The sequence below is a fragment of the Zootoca vivipara genome, chromosome 6, assembly GCF_963506605.1.
Source record: "Zootoca vivipara chromosome 6, rZooViv1.1, whole genome shotgun sequence".
Lineage (NCBI taxonomy): Eukaryota > Metazoa > Chordata > Lepidosauria > Squamata > Lacertidae > Zootoca > Zootoca vivipara.
Window position 1 is genome coordinate 18,617,892 of NC_083281.1, and position 23,343 is coordinate 18,641,234.

Consider the following 23,343-nt stretch of genomic DNA (forward strand, 5'->3'; position numbering starts at 1 on the left):
TCATTTGCCCCGGGTGTTTTGTTTTCAGGATAAACAGGACTCCCATTTTTTTACACCTACGCACAGACAGACTACAGTACTTGTTCTCCAAGACATGGAGGGGAGCAAAAAACGGAAAAGTGGGACATTCTGGGATCAAATCAGAAATTGGCATGGCTTCTGTAATTGCGGGACTGTCCCTGGAAAATCGGGGCGCTTGGAGGGTATGAGAGTGAGGCAGTCTCCGCAGGTGCCAGGGACAAGAAGTGAGGCATTGGAAGAAATTGCATGGTCTAAGCTGGCATGACAGCTCTTGTTGTTGTTGTTGTTGTTGTTGTTTAGTCATGTCCGACTCTTTGTGACCCCACGGACCAGAGCATGCGAGGCACTCCTGTCTTGCACTGCCTCCCGCAGTTTGGTCAAACTCATATTCGTAGCTTCGAGAACACTGTCCGACCATCTCGTCCTCTGTCGTCCCCTTCTCCTTGTGCCCTCAATCTTTCCCAACATCACAGTCTTTTCCAGAGAGTCTTCTCTTCTCATGAGGTGGCCAAAGTATCAGTATTGGAGCCTCAGCTTCAGGACCTGTCCTTCCAGTGAGCACTCAGGGCTGATTTCCTTCAGAATGGATAGGTTTGATCTTCTTGCAGTCCATGGGACTCTCAAGAGTCTCCTCCAGCACCATAATTCAAAAGCATCAATTCTTCGGCAATCAACCTTCTTTATGGTCCAGCTCTGATATCGGTGCCCAAATAAGATTCAGTTTCCAGTAAAATTAGCTTCTGTGCATGAAACTGGAATGCCAACTTGTCCTTTGCTTCAGGGAGCAAAATGTCTTGGACCAGCCCTGTTTGGAATTACGGGGAGAAGACACACAACCTGCCTTGTTGTCCCTTCCCTGTTTCCTCTGTCCTACCCCTGTGCCCCTAATGTGCCCAGCCGGATGAGGCCGGCCCCCTCCTCCTTCTTTTTTTAAAGTGCATTGCAGAGAAGTAAGCATCGATTTCCAATTTTTACTTCCTCCTGACAGCTTTTAGCCAAGTAAACATCGCTGAGCATGGAAACAAGATACTGACAGGTTGTGGATAAATGCCCGAGGGCTTCTTTCGAATCCTGAAAAGTGAAAGGAGGGAGGAGAAGTGGAGTGTGGCGCAGTGGTTAGAGCAGCCTTCACCAGCCTGTTTTTGGCTGCTTGGGACCACAGCACACAGCCAAAGCTGGTGGAGGGCAACTGGTTGGAGGGAGTTGGGCTCTCAAGGCATCTCGCAAAGCACATACTCCTGGCGGGTTCCCGTGAGAACCTTCTGGAACAGCAGCTGACAGAATGGGAAGTCTGGGGCCTATTTTTAGGGCACTTAGTTTTGAGCATCCCTCTGCGGCCTAGTAATATAGGGGCAAGGGGACTCGGGCTGGAGGGAAATGGATTAGCTGCAGAAAAGGACCCAAAAGGAGCCCAGGTCTGGGGAACTGGCAATAGCAGCCTGCATAAACCTCTGCCCAACAGGGGAGTGTTGGTTCAATTCCAAGTGACCCATTTATTCTGATCTGTTTGCAGGGAGGTTAGACAATGCTGAGTCAAGCAAGCGTCATCCCACACTTTCTGGTGCATTTCCTTGTTGCTTACCTCGCCACAAAAACATCAGTAGTGGCACCTGCCCTATGGAACGCCCTCCCACCAGATGTCAAAGAGAAAAACATCTACCAGACTTTTAGAAGACATCTGAAGGCAGTCTTGTTTAGGGAAGCTTTTAATGTTTAACAGACCATTGTATTTTAATATTTTGTTGGAAGCTGCCCAGAGAGGCTGGGGAAACCCAGCCAGATTATTATTATTATCCGTCAATGTTCTGATGGTTTCACCCCCAGAACTCTTCCACTGAACGTGGGTCCGGTGTGGATGGAGGCGGACCCCCACTGCAGAAGGCTGCTAGCCAGAGAAGCCTGAGATGGATGCCCCTCGCTGGCCTCGTGTCTGTTCCGCAGCCGAAGCATGCAGGGATCCCTTGAACTCTTCATCTTGCTTATCTTGCTCCAAAAGAATGCGGAGGTGAGGCTGGGGGTGAGGGTTTCATCCGCATCCTAATATGAACGCTTCAGTTTATGAACAGACTTCCGGAACCAATTGTGTTCATAAACCGAGGTACCACTGTACAGTAATGTGTTCCTGTGGGCAAAAAAAGAAATTTCAATGAATTCCTATGGGAAACCGCGATTCGCAAGACGAATTTTTCGCAAAACGAATTGACTCACGGAATGAATTAAATTCGTCTTGCGAGGCACCACTGTAATAAGTGGGCAACTAACCTAACTAAACACCAGGCAACTTTAGGAAGAGCTATGTACTCTGGACAAAACCTTTAGGTGACTAACTGATATGTACCAGTTGTTGTTGTTTTATTTCCCTCCCCTGTCACAGGCAAGCTCCACCGAAAACTCGGCCAAAGAGATGTTTGAGGCGTGGCAGCAGTACCAGACAGCCTGCTATCGCAAGATCCTGGAGGACCCACGTCCCACAAGTGAGAGAAAGAGCAAGGGATCATCTTCCAAGAGGGAGAAGGAGGGAAGTAGGCCGTGAATGCTAGCTAGCTAGCCACAAGGGCAGGATGCCTGTGGAGTGCTAAGAATTTTCCCAGGCATCTGTTTGGGCCACTGTGAGAACAGGATGGGACCCCTTTGGTTTGAAGGTTGGGGAAATTTTGCTTGAAAGAAAGTGGTTGAATGTGATCCTGGAGCAAATGTTTTGAATAATTTCTTCTGTGTAACAGGCAGACGAAAAATCGGAAGTCCTTCTCATTTCTCTCCCCCCCCCTTTCCTTTTTTCCTTCCCTTTCTTCTGTATTCCCACCCCCCTTTTGTTTTCCTTTGGCATCCTCTGCTCTGAGTCCAAGGATTACACACATAGGAACGCATACCCTCCAACATTTCTTTGATGAAAATAGGGGTGTCCCATTCCATGATGATGATGATGATGATGATGATGATGATGATGATATTAATACCCCACCCATCTGGCTGGGCTTCCCCAGCCACTCTGGGCAGCTTCCAACAGAATATTAAAATACAAATCTATTAAACATTAAAAGCTTCCCTAAACAGAGCTGCCTTCAGATGTCTTCTAAAAGTCTGGTAGTTGTTTTTCTCTTTGACATCTGGTGAGAGGGCGTTCCAATGATAATTTTACTCTTTATACCCCACACATCTGACTGGGTTGCCCCAGGCACTCTGGGCAGCTTCCGACATATATAAAAACATAGCAAAACATTAAACATTTTTTTTTAAAAAAAACCCTTCCTATACAGGATTGCCTTCAGATGGCTCGGGGGGTTGGACAACGCCATACCCTCCAACATTTCTCCAGTGAAAATGTTGTTGTTTAGTCATCTTAGTCGTATTCGACTCTCCGTGACCCCATGAAGCAGATCATGCCTTGAAAACTCTCACTTTCTTCTCAAAGCTTCTCCTTTTTTATGTCCATGGAGTTTTCTTGGCAAACTACTGGAGTGGTTTGCCAGTTCCTTCTCCAGGTGGTTCACATTTAGTCTAAACTCTCGGCTATGACCTGTCCGTCTTGGGTGGCCCTTCACGGCATAGCTCAGGGGCCAGCAACCTTTTTCAGCTGTGGGCCAGTCCACCATCCCTCAGACCATGTGGTGGGCCGGATTATATTTATTTGGGAGGGGGGGATGAACAAATTCCTATGCCCTACAAATAACCCAGAGATGCATTTTAAATAAAAGTACACATTCTACTCATGTAAAAACACGCTGATTCCCAGACCGTCCGTGGGCCGGATTTAGAAGGCGATTGGGCAGCATCCGGCCCCCGGGCCTTAGGTTGCCTACCCCTGGCAATGGCTCATAGCTTCTTGGAGTTATTCAAGCTCCTTCGCCATGACAAGGCAGTGATCCATGAAGGAGCCAATGAAAATAGGGACATCCTAAGAAGCAGGACATTCTGCGATCAAATCAGAAACAGGAACGGCTTCTCTAAATCAGGGATGTCCCTGGAAAATAGGGACACTTGGAGGGCCTGAATGGTTGGGTGGAAGGAACCTGACAGGTAGGGAAGAGAGGAATTCTCAGGTGAGGGTCTGGGAGAAGAAAAAGATGCTCTCGGGTGAGCGCAGGGAGGGTCCACTCCTTTCTGGGTGAGACGAGGGTTAAGATCTCCCTTCGAGAGAAGACTATGTGTTTTCCCCCCTTCCCTCTTTCTCTGTTTGTTTGTTTCTATTTAAATTAGTTTCTTTTGTCATATTGTGTTATTTAAAAGCTATAATATATTTTAAAATGATTTTTTTAAAAAGTGAGCCCCCTTTGGCCTGATCCAACGGAGTTTTTCTTATGCTCTTAGCAGTATAATGAGGTCTCTTCCAAACCACTGCTTTATTGAGCATCCGTCCTGGTTTGTTTGCACAGTGTCTGCAGAGAGGTTAAACAGCGTTGAGTCAAGTAATTGCTGTCCCACACTTTCCAGTTCATTCACTTTCCGTATGTGGGGGGTGGGGGTAGGAGAAATGGGTTTGTTGCAGAAGGTTGCTGGTGAAAGGTGTTGCATGATCAAAGCTGATGAGCTACAATCTGATCATGCAACCTGAATTTGACAGCATGGGATTGAATCCCCAAAAGTAGGCACAGGCTTGAAATATCCCAACTTGCCCACCCACCTGCCCTCCCTCTCCTTTGTCCTGCCTTCTCCAGGAATCCATATTTTTTTATGTTCAAACGTCACCAAGAAGCGGTATCTTGCAAATGAAATTTCTTGTGCAAGGCTGTTTGGCCGGTACGCTGAGATTTGCCCAACTTTCCCCGAGAATGGCATTTTGCTTTCTTTATTTCTGTTTCATTTGCTTACTAAATTTGCACAACGCCCTTCATCCGTCGATTCCGGGGCGGTTCACGACATAAAAACACAAGATAAAAAACATGGAATACATAATAAAAACCAGAACGGCAACAAGAAACAAACAAAAAAACACCCTTTCCCCCCACCCCATCTCACAAACAACATAGATCAATTTTCCGATACCTGATTTACTTGTTAATGTTCACAAATGTGGCTCCCCAACAGCTGGCATTCAGAAGGTAGATTGCTCCTGAAGACAGAAGCTCTATTACGCCACCATGACCAGCAGTCATTGAGAGAGCCCCTTCTTCCTGCTGTTTCTCTGTCCCTTGGCTTAATCCCCCTTTCAAAAACGCTGAACGACCTCTTCCCCCTTTGCTCTGCTCTTCTTCCAGGTCTGGTCTGCAACCGTACATTTGACATGTATGCCTGTTGGGGCGATGCTCTTCCGAACACCTCTGCCAAGGTCCCTTGCCCCTGGTACTTGCCTTGGCATCAGCATGGTAAGTATAGATGCAAAGGCATCCATCTCTTAAGTTTCAGAGCTGTTGGTCCTGCATTGCAGGGGGTTGGAGTAGATGATTCTTGGGTTACCTTCCAACTCTACAATTCTATGATTCCTAATAATAATAATAATAATAATAATAATTTATTATTTATACCCCGCCCATCTGACTGGGTTTCTCCAGCCACTATGGGCGGCTCCCAACAGAATATTAAAAAGACAATAAAACATTGAACATTAAAAACCGGGTTGCCTTCAGATGTCTTCTAAAAGTGAGATACAGTGGTACCTTGGTTGTCGAGCTTAATCTGTTCCAGGAGTCTGTTTGACTCCCGGAACCGTTTGAAAACCAAGATGCGACTTCCGATAGGCTGCAGGAGCTTCCTGCTCAATCAGAAGCCACGGAAGCCATGTCGGACATTTGGCTTCCAAAGAATGTTCGAAAACCAGAACACTTACTTCCAGGTTTTCGGCTTTCGGGAGCCAAAACCTACAAGTACCAAGGTGTTCGAGAACTAAGGTACGACTGTAGTTGTTTATTTCCCTGACATCTGGCGGGAGGGCGTTCCACGGGGTGGGTGCCACCACCGAGAAGGCCCCTTCTGCCTGGTTCCCTGTAGCTTCACTTCTTGCAGGGAGGGAACTACCAGAAGGCCCCCGGAGCTGGACCTCAATGTCCGGGCTGAACGATGCGGGTGGAGACACTCCTTCAGGTATACTGGGCCTTTGAGGCCGTTTAGGGCTTTAAATGTCAGCACCAATGATTCTTCTGAGCACAGAAGACTGGAATGCAACTATTAAATCAAATCGTGTTGTCATGGATATATGTTATTCGTATTTTTATTATTACAATCAAGCCATCCTTATCCTCTTGCTGCATCCCCCTCCTCCCCCAAAACTTCCTCTGCAGTTCGAGGTGGCTTTGTGTTCCAGAAATGTGGCCCAGACGGACAGTGGGTGGTGGATGAGTCGGGGCACCCTTGGCGAGATCACTCTCAGTGCGAAGCCATCGACAAAGAGCTCCCCTTCCAGGTAAACTCATTGCACCACAAACTCCACATCTGAAAAGAAGAGAGGAGGGAGAGAAGTAGACCTTACTTAATAAGAGTTGCTCTGGATTCTCAATCCATATTTAATGCGTCTGTGCTTTAAACATTCAGTCTTTGGAAAGCATTGCTTCTGAGTGCTACTGCAAGCCGTAATATGTCTCACGAGTAGATTATTCGACAAAAACTCAACTAAAGACATCTCCTAGCAGTGTACAAAACTTTCTGGATGCTGTGAATATTGGGGACTTGAATTTTGATGATGATGAGTTATATGGACAGATTAATGCTTTTGGGGTGTGTGTGTGTAATATAATTAATATAATATAATATAATATAATATAATATAATAATGTATTACTTGAGACTTCTCTTGTCTCCTGTATGAGATGAGGAAGGGATTGTTTTATACCCTTAAAACTGTGTTAATTCTTTTAAAGCCTTTAAAAAGCTTAATCGACTAAAGTTATCAAATTATGTGTGACGCGGGCAAAATTTAATCCACTGTTTCCCCCCAGATTGCAGTATAAAATGGAATTCTATTGGGGGGGGGGTCTGGTGTTTGAGAAAATTGGGAGAAGGGGAAAGAAGGAATTAAAGAAGCCTTTCCTTCTAACAAATGGTTTTCATCCATTAAACTCTCAGTGATCCTCCACTTTCATCCCCGCCTCAAAAAAGGCAGCTGCACTGAGGTTTTAATTTACACAATAATCTATTTTCATGTACCTGCTGCACTGAGAAAAGGCAGATATTCAATTAGCTAAAAAGCCTTGAATCGCTGGACGGATCTTTTCCCCTATTGCAAATGAATAATGGCACATCTCGGGATTTTGAGAATAAAACATTTCACCATCAAAATTGGAGGTAACTCTGGGCAAAGAAGCCTTTTGGATGCAGCAGTATACCCTTCGATATTTCACCGATGAAAATAGGGATGTCCTCAATAATAATAATAATAATAATAATAATAATAATAATAATAATACCCTGCCCATTTGACTGGGTTTCCCCAACCACTCTGGGTGTATTCTAACATATATAAAAACAAAATTAAACATTAAAAACTTCCCTATACAGGTCTGCCTTCAGGTGTTTTCTAAAGATTGTATAGTTACTTATCTCCTTGGCTTGAGGGTCACATAACTCCATACCCTCCCTCCAGCATTTTTCCAATGAAAATAGGGATGTTCTAAAGCAGGGCATTCTGGGATCAAATCAGAAACTGGGACGGCTTCTGTAAATCTGGGACTTTCCCTGGAAAATAGGGATACTGAGTGGGTCTGCAAATGCTGCAGTTTCAGTGGAGGAAACCTTGTCTGCAATAATAATAATAATAATAATAATAAATAATTTATTAATACGCCGGCCATCTGGCTGGGTTTCCCCAGCTACTCTGGGCAACTTTCAACAAAATATTTAAAATATGATAAAACATCAACATTAAAAATTTCCCTAAACAGGGCTGCCTTCAGATGTCTTCTAAAAGTCAGATAGTTGTTTATTTCCTTGACACCTGATGGGAGGGCATTCCACAGGGCGGGCGCCACCACCAAGAAGGCCCTCTGTCTGGTTCCCTGTGGCTTCACTTCTCGCAGGGAGGGAACTGCCAGAAGGCCCTCAGAGCTGGACCTCAGTGTCTGTCCTGAATGGTGGGTGTGGAGATCCTCCTTCCTGGGCCTTTGAGGCTGTTTAGGGCTTTAAAGGTCAGCACCAACACTTTAAACACTCTTTCCTTCCAGACCTTTTGCTGATAATCCTATTAATAGTGATGCTTTTCTTGCACCACTCACAAGCTGTGATGGAGGTGCCCTTTTCCGCTGAGGCGCATTCCAGCTGTGTTTCTGTTTTCTCCCAGAGACATTTGTGGATTCTGGAGCAGTTCCGACTGATGTACACAGTGGGCTACTCCCTTTCGTTGGTGGCTCTGCTTGCGGCCTTCGTCTTGTTGGCAGCTTTCAGGTACTGAGAAAGACAAAAGGGGCACTGCCCTCCCCTGGGTACCATGTAGGAAAAATGAGAGGTATTGAAAGATGTGGGTGTGTGCTTAGATGAATCACACCTGCCGAGAGAGGCTCCCACTAAGGCAGGCACCCCCAAACTGCGGCTCTCCAGATGTTTTGGCCTACAACTCCCATGATCCCTAGTTAACAGGACCAGTGGTCAGGGATGATGGTAATTGTAGTCCAAAACATCTGGAGGGCCAAAGTTTGGGGATGCCTGCACCAAGGCATGCCCCTTAGAGCAGAGCAACAGCTCCCCCTGCTTTGGTGCTGTTCAGTAAACACTAGTGCAAGGATGTTTGAGATGTATGGGAGGTGTAGTACCTCTGGCGGGGGACATGCCATGCTCCTTCTGGGGTAGTTTGCCCACCTTTGGTCCCCACCCTGCACTCAGCTCTCACCTGTGGCTCCTAGAAGCTGTCAGCAGGCGACAGTGGCCACATCTTGGAAACAGCTTCGACTGGGTGGGTTAAGACAAAATAAAGTAAAAAAATTCCTTCCAGCAGCACCTTAGAGACCAACTAAGTTTGTCATTGGTATGAGCTTTCGTGTGCATGCACACGAAGAAGTGTATCTGAAGAAGTGTGCATGCACGCGAAAGCTCATACCAATGACAAACTTAGTTGGTCTCTAAGGTTCTGCTGGAAGGATTTTTTTTATTCTGTGAGGTGAGTGAGGCTGAGAGACTTCAGAGAAGTGTGACTAGCCCAAGGTCACCCAGCAGTTGCATGGGTGGGAATCGAACCCGGTTCACCAGATTACGAGTCCACCGCTCTTAACCACTACACCACACTGTGGGGCCAACGGTCAAGAAGGCGGTTTCTGCACATGCTGGAGAGGGAAGTGAGGGGCAGATGGGGCTTATCCACCTAGGAAGGTAGCCCAGTCTAAGAGAAGGGAGATTCTGATCCTCAACCTCCGCTGCCATGTGGGATATCTTTGGGAGAAGAAAAAGGAGGAAACCCTACACAAATCCGCAGGGGAGTCCCTATGATGGTTAGGTGGTGCCTTGTACGCCTCCTTCCGGCAACTCCTACAGCCAAGCTGGTGCCAAACATATTGCTCTGCTTTCCTTTGGACCACATCAGCCAGGCCAAGAGGAGGGTTTCTTGTCGTCTGGGCAGCCCAGGACCTCCATCCACACTGCCCAGGCTTGTGCCCTGTAGAGAGGTCACTTGAAAGCTGCTAATGCAGTGTTTTGACTTCACCCTCGGAGGCGCACTCCATTGTGTCTCTTGAGACAGACAGATGCCAGCAACCACCACCACAATGCTTTTATCCTGCGTTTTTATCTTGTAAGCCAGGGGTCAGCAAACTTTTTCAGCAGGGGGCCGGTCCATTGTCCCTCAGACCTTGTGAGGGGCCAGACTATATTTTGGAGAAAAAAATATGAACAAATTCCTATGCCCCACAAATAACCCAGAGATGCATTTTAAATAAAAGGACACATTCTACTCATGTAAAAACATGCTGATTCCCGGACCGTCCGCGGGCCGGATTTAGAAGGTGATTGGGCCGCATCCGGCCCCCGGACCTTAGTTTGGGAACTCTGCTGTAAGCCACCCTGAGATCTTTGGTTGAAGGGCAGTATATAAATGTAATATTTTATTATTATTTAACATAATAATAAAACAAAAACAACAAGTGCAAGAATGAGCTTTGGTTTCGATTAAAACCCTGCCTAGCAGTCTTGGATCCTGGTTCGAGATGCAGATATGGGGCACAACTGACTTCTCCCTGCCCCCTGCCCATTGTTCTCTGCCCACTTCCAGGAAACTCCGTTGCATCCGCAATTACATCCACATGAATCTCTTTGCGTCCTTCATGCTGCGGGCCGTCTCCATCCTCACCCGGGACACCCTCCTGTGGCTGCACTTCCCCAAGGACTTCCAGAAGGAAGGCGACCTCTCCCACCTTCCTTTGGGACAGGTATCGTTGCAACTGCAATTTGAGGTGGGGGGGGGGTCCAGCCAGGACCAGAGAGGCAGTGTTGGGAGATCCTGGACAGATAAAAGAATTAATTCTTTAAGCAAGGCATAAACTATGGAACTAACTCCTGCAGAAGGCGGTTGCTGGAAATCAAGGGAGGGGAGAGGGCTCTTGTGCTCGGATCCTGCTGGCAGGTTTCTCCCAGGCATCTGTTTGTGAGAATTGGATGCTGGACTAAATGGGCCATTGCATGCCTGCTGCTCAACCATCCCAATTTAAGTGGGACATCCCAGAATTACTGTCAGGCCGCTGCCAGTGACTCCCACGGCCAGTTGCCCAGGAACGGAGAAAGACAATGAAATGTTCCTTACCGTCTGCTTTTTATTCAGTATTTACAGAGAGAGGCTATAGAACTCAGCCCCTTGGATAATGGCATTGTCCCGGGTGAATCTCCACCCCCGTCTCTCCCATTTCCTCATTCATCAGTCTCATCGTCTCTCCTATGGGTGCTGATAAGTGCCCCTCTGCCTTTGAGCTCTTTGCTCTCCTACTTTCAAGGCCCGCTGGGTTCTGGGAGAGGGGGGTGGTCTGGAATGCTTTCTAAAGACACTTCCTCTTCCTCCTCTCTCATTATCTCCCAACTTTCTGCCTCATCTGCCTCTGAGCTGTGACCTCCCTCAAACCCCTGTTGTAAATCTAAACTGTCTATCTCTTCCTCCTCCCTGGAAGGGTCAGGTTGGGGAGGCGGGCTCCACCATTCCTCCTCTGCTCAGCCCCTGGTAATTACAGAAGCTATTCCGGCTTCTGATTGGATCCCGAAACGTCCCATTTTGGGGACTGGCACTCTGGCGCAAATCAGCTGGCTCCCACGAGAGCTCGGAACCAAAAAACCGAGCGTTCAGATTCTCCTCCTCCTCCTTTTCAGGCTGTGGCCGGCTGCTGGCTGGCGCAGATCTTAACCCAGTACTGTGTCTGTGCAAACTACTACTGGCTCCTGGTAGAAGGCCTCTATCTACACAACCTGCTGGGACCAATGGTCTTTTCGGAAGAAAGCTATTTCTCAGGCTACCTGCTCATTGGATGGGGTGAGTTAGCCGGCCGGTGCCAAGCCCTGATGAGAAAAGAGACATCAGGAGAACAGGGGTGGTTGCGAACAATGCGGGAGAGCTTATTTCAGGGTGCTGGGAAGCTCAGGCTTGGAGGCAACAGTGCTCAAAGCTACCTGTAAAACGAAAGGGAAGCATGAGAGGTAGAAGGCAATTGTACCCATTATCCAGATACGTTAGGTGAGTCCTCTTAATTATGTCTCTTGCAGGGGCACCAACCCTTTACGTCATCCCTTGGGTGATTGTGAGATACCTCTATGAAAACAACGAGTAAGTACCTGGGCCAAAAAAATCAGGCAGCTGAGGTTCCACTGTATAAACTTTTATAAATAGCTAACTAAATTGGAATCATAGATCACGAGGCTTTATCTACTGCAACCCCCTGCAATGCAGAAATCTTTTTGCCCAATGTGAGGCAAATTGACGAAATTTTAGCCACCGAAATCCACATAAATGCATACCGAAAAACAAAAACCAACCCTTCTTTTTCTTTAAAGAGGAGGAGAGAATTATTTATTATTTTCTTACATTTACAGCCTTTTCTTGTACAGTGGTACCTCAGGTTACAGACGCTTCAGGTTACAGACTCCGCTAACCCAGAAATACTACCTCGGGTTAAGAACTTTACCTCAGGATGAGAACAGAAATCGCACAGTGGCGGCAGCGGGAGCCCCCATGAGCTAAAGCGGTACCTCAGGTTAAGAACAGTTTCAGGTTAAGAACGGACCTCCAGAACGAATTAAGTTCTTAACCTGAGGTACCACTGTACTTGGTTCCCAGACAGACGCTCATCTAGACAGTGAGACGGACTCCCTCGGGGGGTTGTGAACTCTTCTTCCCTGGAGGTATTTAAACAGAGGTTGGGTGGCCATCTGCCATGGGTGCTTTAGCTGAGATTCCTGCATTGCAGGGGCTTGGGCTAGAATGATCCTTGGGGTCAGTTCCAACTCTACGAATCCATGATCTAGGCACTGACCCCGACCCCAGCCTGCTTAGCCTCAGCAAGTTGGGGGTCCCAGGCGCCTTCAGACCATACTTTTAGACCAGGTTTCCACCTGCCACGGACTCTCTGGCTCCACCTGATGTTGGGCTCCCTGTCTTCTGCCTTCACAGTTCCAATCAGAACCACCCACCAAGGACAATAGCTAGGTTACCCCACACTTAAATCCCAGCTCAGTCGGTAGAGCAGGAGACTCTTAATCTCAGGGTTGTGGGTTCGAGTCCCACGCTGGGCAAAAGATTCTGGCATTGCAGGAGGTTGGACAACATGATGACCTTCACAGTCCTTTTCCAACGCCACAAGGCTATGATTTAAGGCACATGGCTTTATCCAAAGAATCCTGGGAGATGTACCAGTTTGTTAAGGGTACTGGGAATGGTAGCACTGTAAATGGTAGACAGGGGGTTGTCATCCCTCCTTCGACCCGCTGACACCTTTTTAATTGCTCCCCACCTCCCTCCACAGATGCTGGGAGAGAAACGACAACATGGGCTATTGGTGGATCATCCGTTGCCCGATTCTGCTAGCAATCTTTGTAAGTTGCCGAGGAACAGAGAAACTGCCTTATACTCTTTCAGAGCATTGGTGCCTCTCAGTAGGTTAGAAAGATCTAGTTGGGCTCTTCCACACGTCCCTTAAAAACACCCCATTTTGTTCACTGTCCAAGGGGAGAAAGCAGGGGAAATCCAAACCAAACACATATTAAGGAGAAAGTGTCATGTGAGTGTATCAAATATCCTTTTTGCACTACTAGCATAGGAGAAACATGGGGGGGGGGTTGCCCTGGGGCATCAGATATGTGAACAGAACAGAGGGGGTGTCATGTGGTTCTTACCCCCCTCCCCAATGCAGGAACAGGCAGGCTAAAAAACAATTTTTGAGGACATGCCCATTGTCTAATGTCGATGTGCCTGTGACGTTGCCAAAATCGGTGGCAGACATCAGAGGGGTGACACGGCTTGATTGCAGAGGTTACTGCCAATCAGACCCCCTTCCTTCTTCCCCATTTCCCAGGTCAACTTTGTGATATTCATACGCATCATCAAGATCCTGGTCTCCAAACTCCGGGCGCAACAGATGCGTTACACAGATTACAAATTCAGGTAACTGAGAAATCGCCCGGGCAGTCGAAAGACAAAAGATTGCCCGTCACCAACCAGGCATTTTGTAGAAAGAGTTGACTTCTTGGGGGAAAAAACAACTACCTGTTTCCACCCATGGCTTATTGTAGATATTAACAATGCGCAGCATGAAGCAACTGGATGCATTAAAAAATGACTGCTTTTGGAACAAAACATTGCCCAGGCCCATAAGCTGAGTTCAAGCTTTACTTGCAGAACTTCCTTCAAAAGAGAACAAAAGCAATTGAGATGCATCCAAGTAAATACTTTGCAAAGCTTCCCTGCCTCTTTCCCCAACCCTTGCTTTGGCTAGGGAGCACACATTCAAGATATGAGACAGTGTTGTGGGCGCCAGCCACAAAATGGCTGCCGCGAGGGTGTGGCATGTCACAAAATGGCTTTCACAGGTGTGTGCGGCACAACACAATCCACTGTGGATTTTTGAGGGGATATTTACTATGTGCATGACCAATGTTTCAAAGCCTCTTAGTTCTCCGCTTTGCACATGCCCGGAAACTCACTCCATTTCTTCGCTTCTTTTTAGGTTGGCCAAGTCAACGCTTACCCTCATCCCGCTGCTGGGGATTCATGAGGTGGTATTTGTGCTGGTCACCGAGGAACATGCCCAGGGCACCTTGCGCTACGTCAAATTCTTCTTCGAGTTGTTGCTCAACTCCTTCCAGGTACCGGGTAGATCTTTGATATCCTTGTTCTTATCATTTAGAGCGTGTGTACCCCCATTTTTCAGCCTGCTGCAATTATAAGTTTGCAGTGTGTTATCAGTCCTCTGTCCTGTCACATTTTTTTTTAATAAAAAAAACATTATTAATCTTTCAGGGCTTGCTGGTGAGCGTCCTCTACTGCTTTGTCAATAAAGAGGTAGGTCATTGGAAAAGCATTCAGCTCCTCCTTGCACAAGCGTGGAGCCGGCTGGCGTAAAGTCCAGGAGTGAGTTTTTGTGCAAAAAAAGGACTTGTGAGCTCATTCCTGGTACTGGTCACAAACTCCTGGGCTGAACATGTGCTCAGAGGCACCCTCTTCCCTGAATTCTAAGACAGTGTCGTGTTGCGGTAAGAGCAACGTCCAGGAATTTGGATGGCTTTAACTTTTTTTTTTTCAAATTAAAGTTTTACAATCACACATACAACACATACACACATACAACATACAACATAGAAACAAGATTCCAAAGAATCTCCTGGACTTCCCTCCTCCCCTTTGTGGGTCCTATTGTTAGTCATTTCCTCCTGCATCTTTTATAATAATCCAAACCTTTTACATCTCCATTATATCCAAAATTCACCATTAAACTACAAGTGCTATTCCAATCCTACTAAGGTTTTAACTGTTTACAATGGTTTTTAAGATAAGTTGTATATTTTCCCCATTCCTTATTAAAGTTTTGGTCTTCCTCATTTCTAATTTTTCTGACCATTTTTGCTATTTCAGAATCTGCCATTCTTCTCTGTTTAGGACTTTTATCTTTTTCTTTCTTCTTTTTCTTTTGAAATAGTTTTTATTTGGTTTTACAAAATCAATCACACAATTAACATTCTTGAACCCATTGAAAAGAAAACAAGATTCTTTAGAATCTTAGGACTTCCCTCCATGGCTTCTTTAAATACCTATGTCAACTGCAGATTATAGTTCAGGCATCCCCAAACTCGGCCCTCCAGATGTTTTGGGACTACAACTCCCATTATCCCTAGCTTACAGGACCAGTGGTCAGGGATGATGGGAATTGTAGTCCCAAAACATCTGGAGGGCCAAGTTTGGGGGTGCCGGTTATAGTTCATCCAAATTATAGCCCTCCATTGTTTCCAAAGTCTTTGTAACATCACAAGAGTTATTTAAAGCCTGCCAAAGAGTTAAAGTGTTTACAGTGTTATTTTACATACAATATTCATCCCAATCTCTATTGATCTTCCTGATTTCTGATTTCCCCAGTCAATCCTGCCATCTCCCTGTAATCTAGCAGTTTCATCTGCCAGTTTGCCTTCGTAGGCATCTTGTCATCTTTCCATTTCTGGGCAAGCAGCATCCTTGCAGCCGTAGTAGCGCACATGAACAGTCTTTTCAATTCTTTCGGCATATTGGTACTTTATCTTTTTCTCCATCTCTAGGCCAATAACATCCGCACAGTCGTGGTCGCATACATAAATACAGTGGTACCTTGATTCTCAAACTTAATCTGTTTCAGAAGTCCGTTCCAAAATCAAAGCGTTTCAAAACCAAGGCACGCTTTCCCATAGAAAGTAATGTAAAATGGATTAATCTGTTACAGACTTTTTTCTTTTTTTAAAAAAAAAAACCCCTAAAACAGCAATTTAGCATGCATTTTACTATCTAACGGTGGGACCCAGGTGGTGCTGTGGTTAAACCACTGAGCCTAGGGCTTGCTGATCAGAAGGTCGGCGGTTCGAATCCCTGTGACGGGGTGAGCTCCCGTTGCTTGGTCCCAGCTCCTGCCAACCTAGCAGTTCGAAAGCACGTCAAAATGCAAGTAGATAAATAGGAACCGCTACAGCGGGAAGGTAAACGGCGTTTCCATGTGCTGCTCTGGTTTGCCAGAAGCGGCTTTGTCATGCTGGCCACATGACCTGGAAGCTATACGCCGGCTCCCTCGGCCAATAATGCGAGATGAGCGCGCAACCCCAGAGTCGGTCACGACTGGACCTAATGGTCAGGGGTCCCTTTACCTTTACCCTTTACCTTACTATCTAACGAGACCCTTGATCCATAAAATGAAAGCAATAAACAATGTACTGCAGTCACACAATCAGTAGCTGAACCGCGTTCTACACAGTCACAGTCACAAAAACAAAAAAACCCCGCAAAAACAAAAACGCAAAATAAATAGCAAAAACAGACAGACTTCAGTGTAACACTCAAAACGGAGCACGTTCGGCTTCCAAAAAAAGTTCGCAAACCAAAACACTTACTTCTGGGTTTGCAGTGTTTGGGTTCCAAGTTGTTTGAGTACCAAGGCGTTTGAGAACCAAGGTTCCACTGTAGTCTTCTTTGCTCCTTTGGTATTTCGGCACCCAGAATTCCAATTTGGATGGCTTTAAAAGTAGGGTTGCCATATTTCAAAAAGTGAAAATAGTTGAGTTGTGTGTTTTTTCTTTTCCAAATACTGTACTTCCGATATGGTTTGTCATATGATGGCCATGCTCTTGCCTCTGAATACCTGCTGCTTGAGACCACAGGAGGGGAGAGTTGCTCTTGTGCTCGGATCCTGCTTGCGGGTTTCCTACGGGCATCTGGTTGGCCAGTGTGCGAACAGGATGCTGGACTAGATGAAACACTGGCCTGATCCAGCTCTTCTGATGGTCCTAGGCAGGCTTCCATGGCACTCCCAATCACCCCCAATTTTCTTTCTTCTTCTTCCAGGTCCAATCCCAGATCCAAAGGACCTGGCAGAGGTGGAAGCTGGGCAGCAGCCTGCTGGAGAAGCAGGGCCAGAGCCTCAGCCACTGGGCTTCCTGGCACAGCCGAAGCAGCCGCCGCAAAAAGGTTGCTTATCCTGCGCTCCACAGACACCTGGGAGAAAAAGGCCTCTCCAACGGCCTTGGCAACACAGCAGGTGCTCCACAGGCACACATCAGCACCAAATCTTTTCAGTACATCCCCGTCAGGGTTAAGTCACAGGACAAGGTTGTGGGGTCCGCTGTCACCAGGCAGACTTTTCCGAGCCCTGGTTGCCCCCCAAACAGCTGCTGAGCCCCCCCCCCCGTCTTCTGACATCCGAGAGGATATGGAAGAAGATTGTCAGCTTTTTCCGAAACATGATATGGGGCTGCCCAGGCCGGTGGTAAGAAAAGACATCCCAGTGCAGCTGTGGATTCCTGGAAGATGCAAAAACTCTTGTATAACAGATATGTGAATGGCACATTGCCTATGGCTGTTTTTATTGACTGTCTGGAAGGACCAACTGGTGGAAAAGGTTAGCAGCCCATCTTTGGAGAGGCTTCCAAAACTGTTTGTGGCCCTGCAGGCATGTCAAATGCCACTCACTCACCTGTGGTGTGTGTAAGAATCGCCTTGAGCCGACCCAGTATAAGAACCGTATTTTATTTTATTTTATTTTGATACTATTATATTTGAATAGATTATTGAATGTCACTTTATTTGTTATAAGTCATTCTATTTTAAAGTTATGTTCTTATTACGACTTTTTGTATGGGATCAGATTATTATAAGGTGTGTGTTCTTTGTTGTATATTTTGTTGCTGTCAGCCGCCTTGCGTGTAGCAATACAGAAAGGCGGTATACGAATTAAAAGTGAAATGACATGAGATGAAATATAAACTGGAAAAGAACTGATGGTCAAGCTTCCAATGTGCCACAAATGATTTCTGTCACTGTGTGTGGACATTGGGCAAGATGGCTAGTGGCAGATTATATAATCACTAGTGTCGTTCAGCCCATTAAATAAACGGGCGCTAGAACATATGTGAGCGCTGCGCGGAGCACCGGATCAAGGAGCCGGTCTGCAGAGTCAGCGCCCAGCAACACCGTGCTGGATTGAGGAGGCGATGCTCCGTGCGGCGTTGCTGGGCACTGACCCTGCAGACCGGCTCCTCAATCTGGTGCTCCACGCAGCGCTGATCAGCGCCAACCCGGCAGGCCGCCGGATCAAGGAAGCGGCCTGCTGGGTCGGCACCCAGCAGCGCTGCACAGAGCACCGGTCTGCAGAGTCAGCGCCCAGCAGCACCGCACGGAGCATCGCCTCCTCAATCCAGCACGGCGTTGCTGGGTGCTGACTCTGCAGACCGGCTCCTCAATCTGGTGCTCCCGGGACCTGTCCTTCCTGTCAGCAGCAGGGGGACAGGAACGAAGGAGGAGAAAGCAGCCCTTTCTCCTCCTTCCTTCCTCTCCCCCAGCTGCCGACAGGAAGGAGACATCCCAGGGGTTGGAGAAGCGCTTGCGCAGCGCTTCTCCGAACCCTGGAACCTGTCCTTGCTGGACGCACACACGCGCACACTCTCCCCCACCCTGCCACCAACGCTCAGTCCGGCCGGGAGTGGCGGTTGGCGGCCACAGGGAAACGGTAGCGCAAACCCAGGGACACAGGGAATACTGGACGCAGAGACACTTGCACTTTATTATATAGGATAGGATAGAATTGTAGAGTTGGAAGGGACCTAAAGGTCACTTTTGTGGACCACAAGTCTCTTGAATACAGGTATAGGCAGATGTACACATTGAGCTGACCAACAGGTGTTTGGGGGTCTTTAGCTAAGGGCTGACAGCACTCTGTGCTCCTCTACAAGGGAGGAGGATTGGTGTCAAGGCAAACCAGTGTTTTGAAATTGTGAACACAACAACCAGTTCCATGTACGTTGTTTAAATTAAGCTGTCACCTTTGGGATGGAGTATATGGCATATGAGATAGAAAGAGGACCTACTGATAGAGGTGAGAGGGACCCAGGTGGGACCCAGGTGGCGCTGTGGGTTAAACCACTGAGCCTAGAGCTTGCTGATCAGAAGGTCGGCGGTTCGAATCCCTGTGATGGGGTGAGCTCCCGTTGCTTGGTCCCAGCTCCTGCCAACCTAGCAGTTCGAAAGCATGTCAAAATGCAAGTAGATAAATAGGAACCGCTACAGCGGGAAGGTAAACAGCGTTTCCATGTGCTGCTCTGGTTTGCCAGAAGCGGCTTTGTCATGCTGGCCACATGACCTGGAAGCTATACGCCAGCTCCCTCGGCCAATAATGCGAGATGAGCGTGCAACCCCAGAGTCGGTCACGACTGGACCTAATGGTCAGGGGTCCCTTTACCTTTACCTTTATATGGCATATGAGATAGAAAGAGGACCTACTGATAGATGTGAGAGGGGAGAGTGACAGATCTTGGGTCCAAATCAGGTTAGATGAGCCAGATGCAGGATCTAGTTAAACTCTGATCTAATCAATCCCAGAAATCAATACCGAAGCTAATGCAAAACAACACCCTCCTTAAATTAATCAAGGTTTCTTTATTCCTTAGCAGGGTGTCCTTATATAGGGCGGAGGTCCATTACTCATAGATTGCGTTGATCCCAAATCCACCTCCTTTTGTATTTAGGCACAAGGAGCCTTATCAAAGTGAGATAACCCCTTCCTAATCCCCATTTTCACCCGGGGAGCATGGTCTTTGATTCACTCAGCTGGGGTGTCCCAGGAATTCCCCGCCCAATTCCTTCTGTTCAGGAATGTCCCTCACTACTTAATCATTTTTCTGCCCCACATGGCCCTTAATCTCATCATCCTTTGTCTCCAAGACCACCTCCCTCTGGAAGTCCTGGCCCTATAAAGGGCAGCTCCCAGTCCTGTAGGTTAGTGCAGTTAGAGAAAAGTTGGGTGGCGTGTGCTCCATGGTTTTTCTCTTCGAAACGGCTCCTTGTCACTGGTACCTGCTGGATCTAGACCTCTTCAGCCTTAGCTAGCTGAGACGGACCACAAACCCAGCCACTCTGTTCCCAGGCCTTTTTCGAAAACCACTTGGGAAGTATTCCCTGGAATCCATGTTGCATGCTGGCTTGGAACCTCATTAACACCACCTCCTGTGTTGCTTTTCTCTAGAAAAAGGTAACAATTGGGGTTTCGTCCCTTCTTCCTTTCCCCCTCCTGGCATTCCAAGCAAATCTGTGCACTATTAAGCATTCATCCCAGTTCATTTGCAGGGAGTTTAGACAGTGTTGACTGTTTAATGAAGTTGGAGAAATCGTTGGCCCGCATTTTCCAGTGCCATTTCCCTTTCCAATATGGGGAGGTGGGGCACGTTGAGAGGGGGTGCTAAAAAGTTATAACGCAACTAGGGAATTCAAAAGATATCTTGGTTGAATATAATGCAAATATAATTAAATATGGTTAAATATATATTTGGTTAAGTATAATTTAGTTTTGCTTGGAAAGTAAAATGAGTGGAAATTGCATAGAGGTCATTAAAAATGATTGCCAAGTACTGTACTTGCAGTTATATTATATTTTTTCATTTTTCATTATTCATTATTTAGCATTCGCTGACAACTTCAGAAGTTCAAATTAAATTTTTTTTTCAAAAGCAGTTTATGTGCTTCTTCATCGAACATAGACTCACCAAGCTAAATGTTGTCTAATCACAAAAATAACAGCAGATTTGAATTCTCCACACCCACAAACATAAGACCCCCCTCACTGAAGAAATGTGCAAAATTAAGTTTCACTGTGTTTTCATTATTTATCTCCTCTCTGTTTCTTATCGTCTATAAATGGCGTACTCTTCTGACAGAGGGGTACTTTGCACATGCCCAAAGGCACCCTGTGTCTTTGAGCTGTGTTTAAAGAAAACCTAGCTGCTCCTGTTGTAAACAAAATCTGCCCTTATTCCCTTGTGGGGTATACAAGAGCTGCTATAGAGTCCTTTGTGGGTTCTCCATTGGTAGGAGAAAATAACAGAGGCCAGCCAGAGAATAGCCTGATCTTTATTAAAGCTGTTGCAACAGGGTGCTCCCCTCACATGCAGGAGAAAGGAGGAGGACCCAGAACAAAGGTGTGTCTGGCCTTATATAGACATTTTGAAATTCCCTGCCCTGGAGCTCAAGACCACCCCTCACAGAAGGGGTGTAGCCTAAGACCACCCCCCAGATACATCATACCTACATCATAGCAAAGGTGGTCTACAACAGAAATCTGAGTGCTTTATCTCCTGTCTGCCAGGTTATCTGATAATGCCTTATTGCCTTTCCTGGTCGTCTGGCTATTCCTTTGAGATGGTAATTACTTAATTCCTGAGACAATGGGAAGGTTCACCTCCTCCTTACAGAGAAACATTTGGTCAGTTTGGAAGTCAAAATGGTCTCAGGACTGTCTTCCTGTGCTGCTCAAGACATGTGGTTTATATATTTATTTATTTATGTATGTGTTTGTTTGGTACATTTATGAACATTTATTATATATCTAAGACCTTAAAATTCTTATAACACGCCTCTCAGAAGGGAAAACTGCACTCTGTACATGCTTAGGAGTGCTTTATCTTTAGGCTTCTTAAAAAAAAACCCAGCTACATCCTCCCAATAAAAAGCAAGTCTAGAGTGAGAGATTAGGGTAACCTCCACTATTTCCAGGACCTCTTCTCGTTGTGAGACTTTTGTGGGTGAGCTGAAAGTTTGTTTGGACCCTGGAGAAGAGGAAGAGTGTGTCAGAAAGAAAAAGAATTGATAGCAATTTTTATATATTCGTAACTTTGTATTCATGTAACCATTTTTATATGCAACTCTGTCTTTATGCAATTATTTTGTTCTAAGTTGCGTTGTCGCTTCAGTTTACCGTACACTGCTGTTACGGAAATTACCGGGGGTGTGTGTGTGTCACATCTTTAAAGTTGATAAATGTTACAAATATTATGCATAAATATATCCTTTCGACTTGACAGCTCAGGGAAGTTACCTAGCTTTAAAAATCATATAAAATCATCTCCTTTGCCAGTTTCCTCCATTCCAACGCTATTTTGCCCTTGAAAAAGGGACTGTGCCCATAGGTGACAATTGCTGAGCTGATTGTTGGCCAAGGAAAGCCAAATCCCATCACCAGACTTGCCAAGGGGTCCAGACATGCAAAGGAAGTTCTATTGTACTTTGGGTGGTGGGACTTCAGAGGTGTTTGCCTATGCTAATCTTATACAGTACCTGGGTCTTGCGCTGACATGTCTGCTTATGCTAATCTTGAACCAAGGACTTGTCTGGACATTTTTGCCAAGGTTGAACTGTGTAACCCCTATCTACCCCTCCCCTTTGGTGACATGTCAGTGATGTAAAGATGATGTATCAATGATGCTGTACGAACTGTATTCTGGGATATGGTGGGAAGTTTTAAAAGTCAACGTCGCCCTATAACCGGGGTTCAAATTCCTCTTTGAACCTGTTGCACAATAAACTTTGGTCTACAGCTATTTGCTCCAGTTGGTGGCTGGACTCCTTTGTTCCACGGCTTCCATTTGAGTGCAGGAAGCTCCTGCAGTCAATCGGAAGCCGCACCTTGGTTTTTGAACGGTTTCGGGAGTCAAACGGACTCCTGGAACAGATAAAGTTCAAGAACCAAGGTTCCACTGCATAGGAATTAATTTATCCATCCATCCATTGATGGCAGAAAAATTGGTTTGACTTTTGCTTGCCCAACTCCCCATGGGACTCTGAGCCCATGATCGGTCAGAGAAGAATGGATGAAGGCAGGATCCAGTGGGAAGCAAGGCAGATATTTATTTTTCTGTTGCAACAGAGTTCCCTCCCCTCCTTCCAAGGGGGGGGGGGTGGGGAGACCCTGCACAAAAGTGTGCAGGAGCCTTTAAAGACTTTTGAGATTGCCCAACCCCCTTAGCCAGAGACCACCCCAAAATCATCATACATACATTATAGGAGGCAGTCTACAGCAGAAATCCTGTCTGCCAGGATACCTGATAATGGTCGCTGGTTGCATTATGTAACTGGTCATTTAGATGTGTGTGCATTTATGAATATTTATTCTATATTTGAGACTTTAGAATTCTTATAACACCATCAAATAACCAACCCAAATTTGTCCCATTTTGGGAGGGAAAGAGAGCGCCACGTGCTCAGAGGAACTCAGAACTGAAGTCCGGGGGGTGGGACCTTTCATAATGGACAGGGACTACAATTCCCAGACACACCCCCTCTGCAGAACTCCAGGCTAAGAGGAAAGGGCGGCGGACAATTAGAGAAGACTACACTTCCCAGGATCCTTTGCGGCAGCGATTAGCGGGAGGGGAGAGGGGCGGAGCCAAAGTCTGGCGCGGAAGCGGGCGCTCGACACGCAAGGGCGCTCGACGCATGCGCGG

The 23,343-nt window shown here is 46.6% G+C and overlaps 1 protein-coding gene across 1 annotated transcript; it reads left to right on the forward strand.

Moving 5' to 3' along the window:
- Positions 1–1,969: 1,969 nt before the first annotated feature.
- On the forward strand, positions 1,970–17,251 carry GIPR (gastric inhibitory polypeptide receptor). The gene is made up of 13 exons (XM_035117472.2): positions 1,970–2,026; positions 2,396–2,495; positions 5,217–5,324; positions 6,237–6,358; positions 8,228–8,331; positions 10,145–10,301; positions 11,227–11,386; positions 11,617–11,677; positions 12,873–12,942; positions 13,422–13,510; positions 14,073–14,211; positions 14,366–14,407; positions 16,922–17,251. Exons 1-13 carry the CDS (start codon positions 1,970–1,972, stop codon positions 17,249–17,251), a joined length of 1,539 nt encoding a protein of 512 aa, XP_034973363.2.
- The last annotated feature ends 6,092 nt before the right edge of the window (positions 17,252–23,343 follow it).

What these genes read in the sequence shown, in the direction of transcription:
- GIPR (XM_035117472.2), top strand. Translation starts at nt 1,970, where the DNA reads ATGCAGGGATCCCTTGAACTCTTCATCTTGCTTATCTTGCTCCAAAAG. An exon ending in TACCTCTATGAAAACAACGA is followed by an intron (nt 11,678 to 12,872) that starts GTAAGTACCTGG and finishes CTCCCTCCACAG; the next exon opens with ATGCTGGGAGAGAAACGACA. An exon ending in CGATTCTGCTAGCAATCTTT is followed by an intron (nt 12,943 to 13,421) that starts GTAAGTTGCCGA and finishes CCCATTTCCCAG; the next exon opens with GTCAACTTTGTGATATTCAT.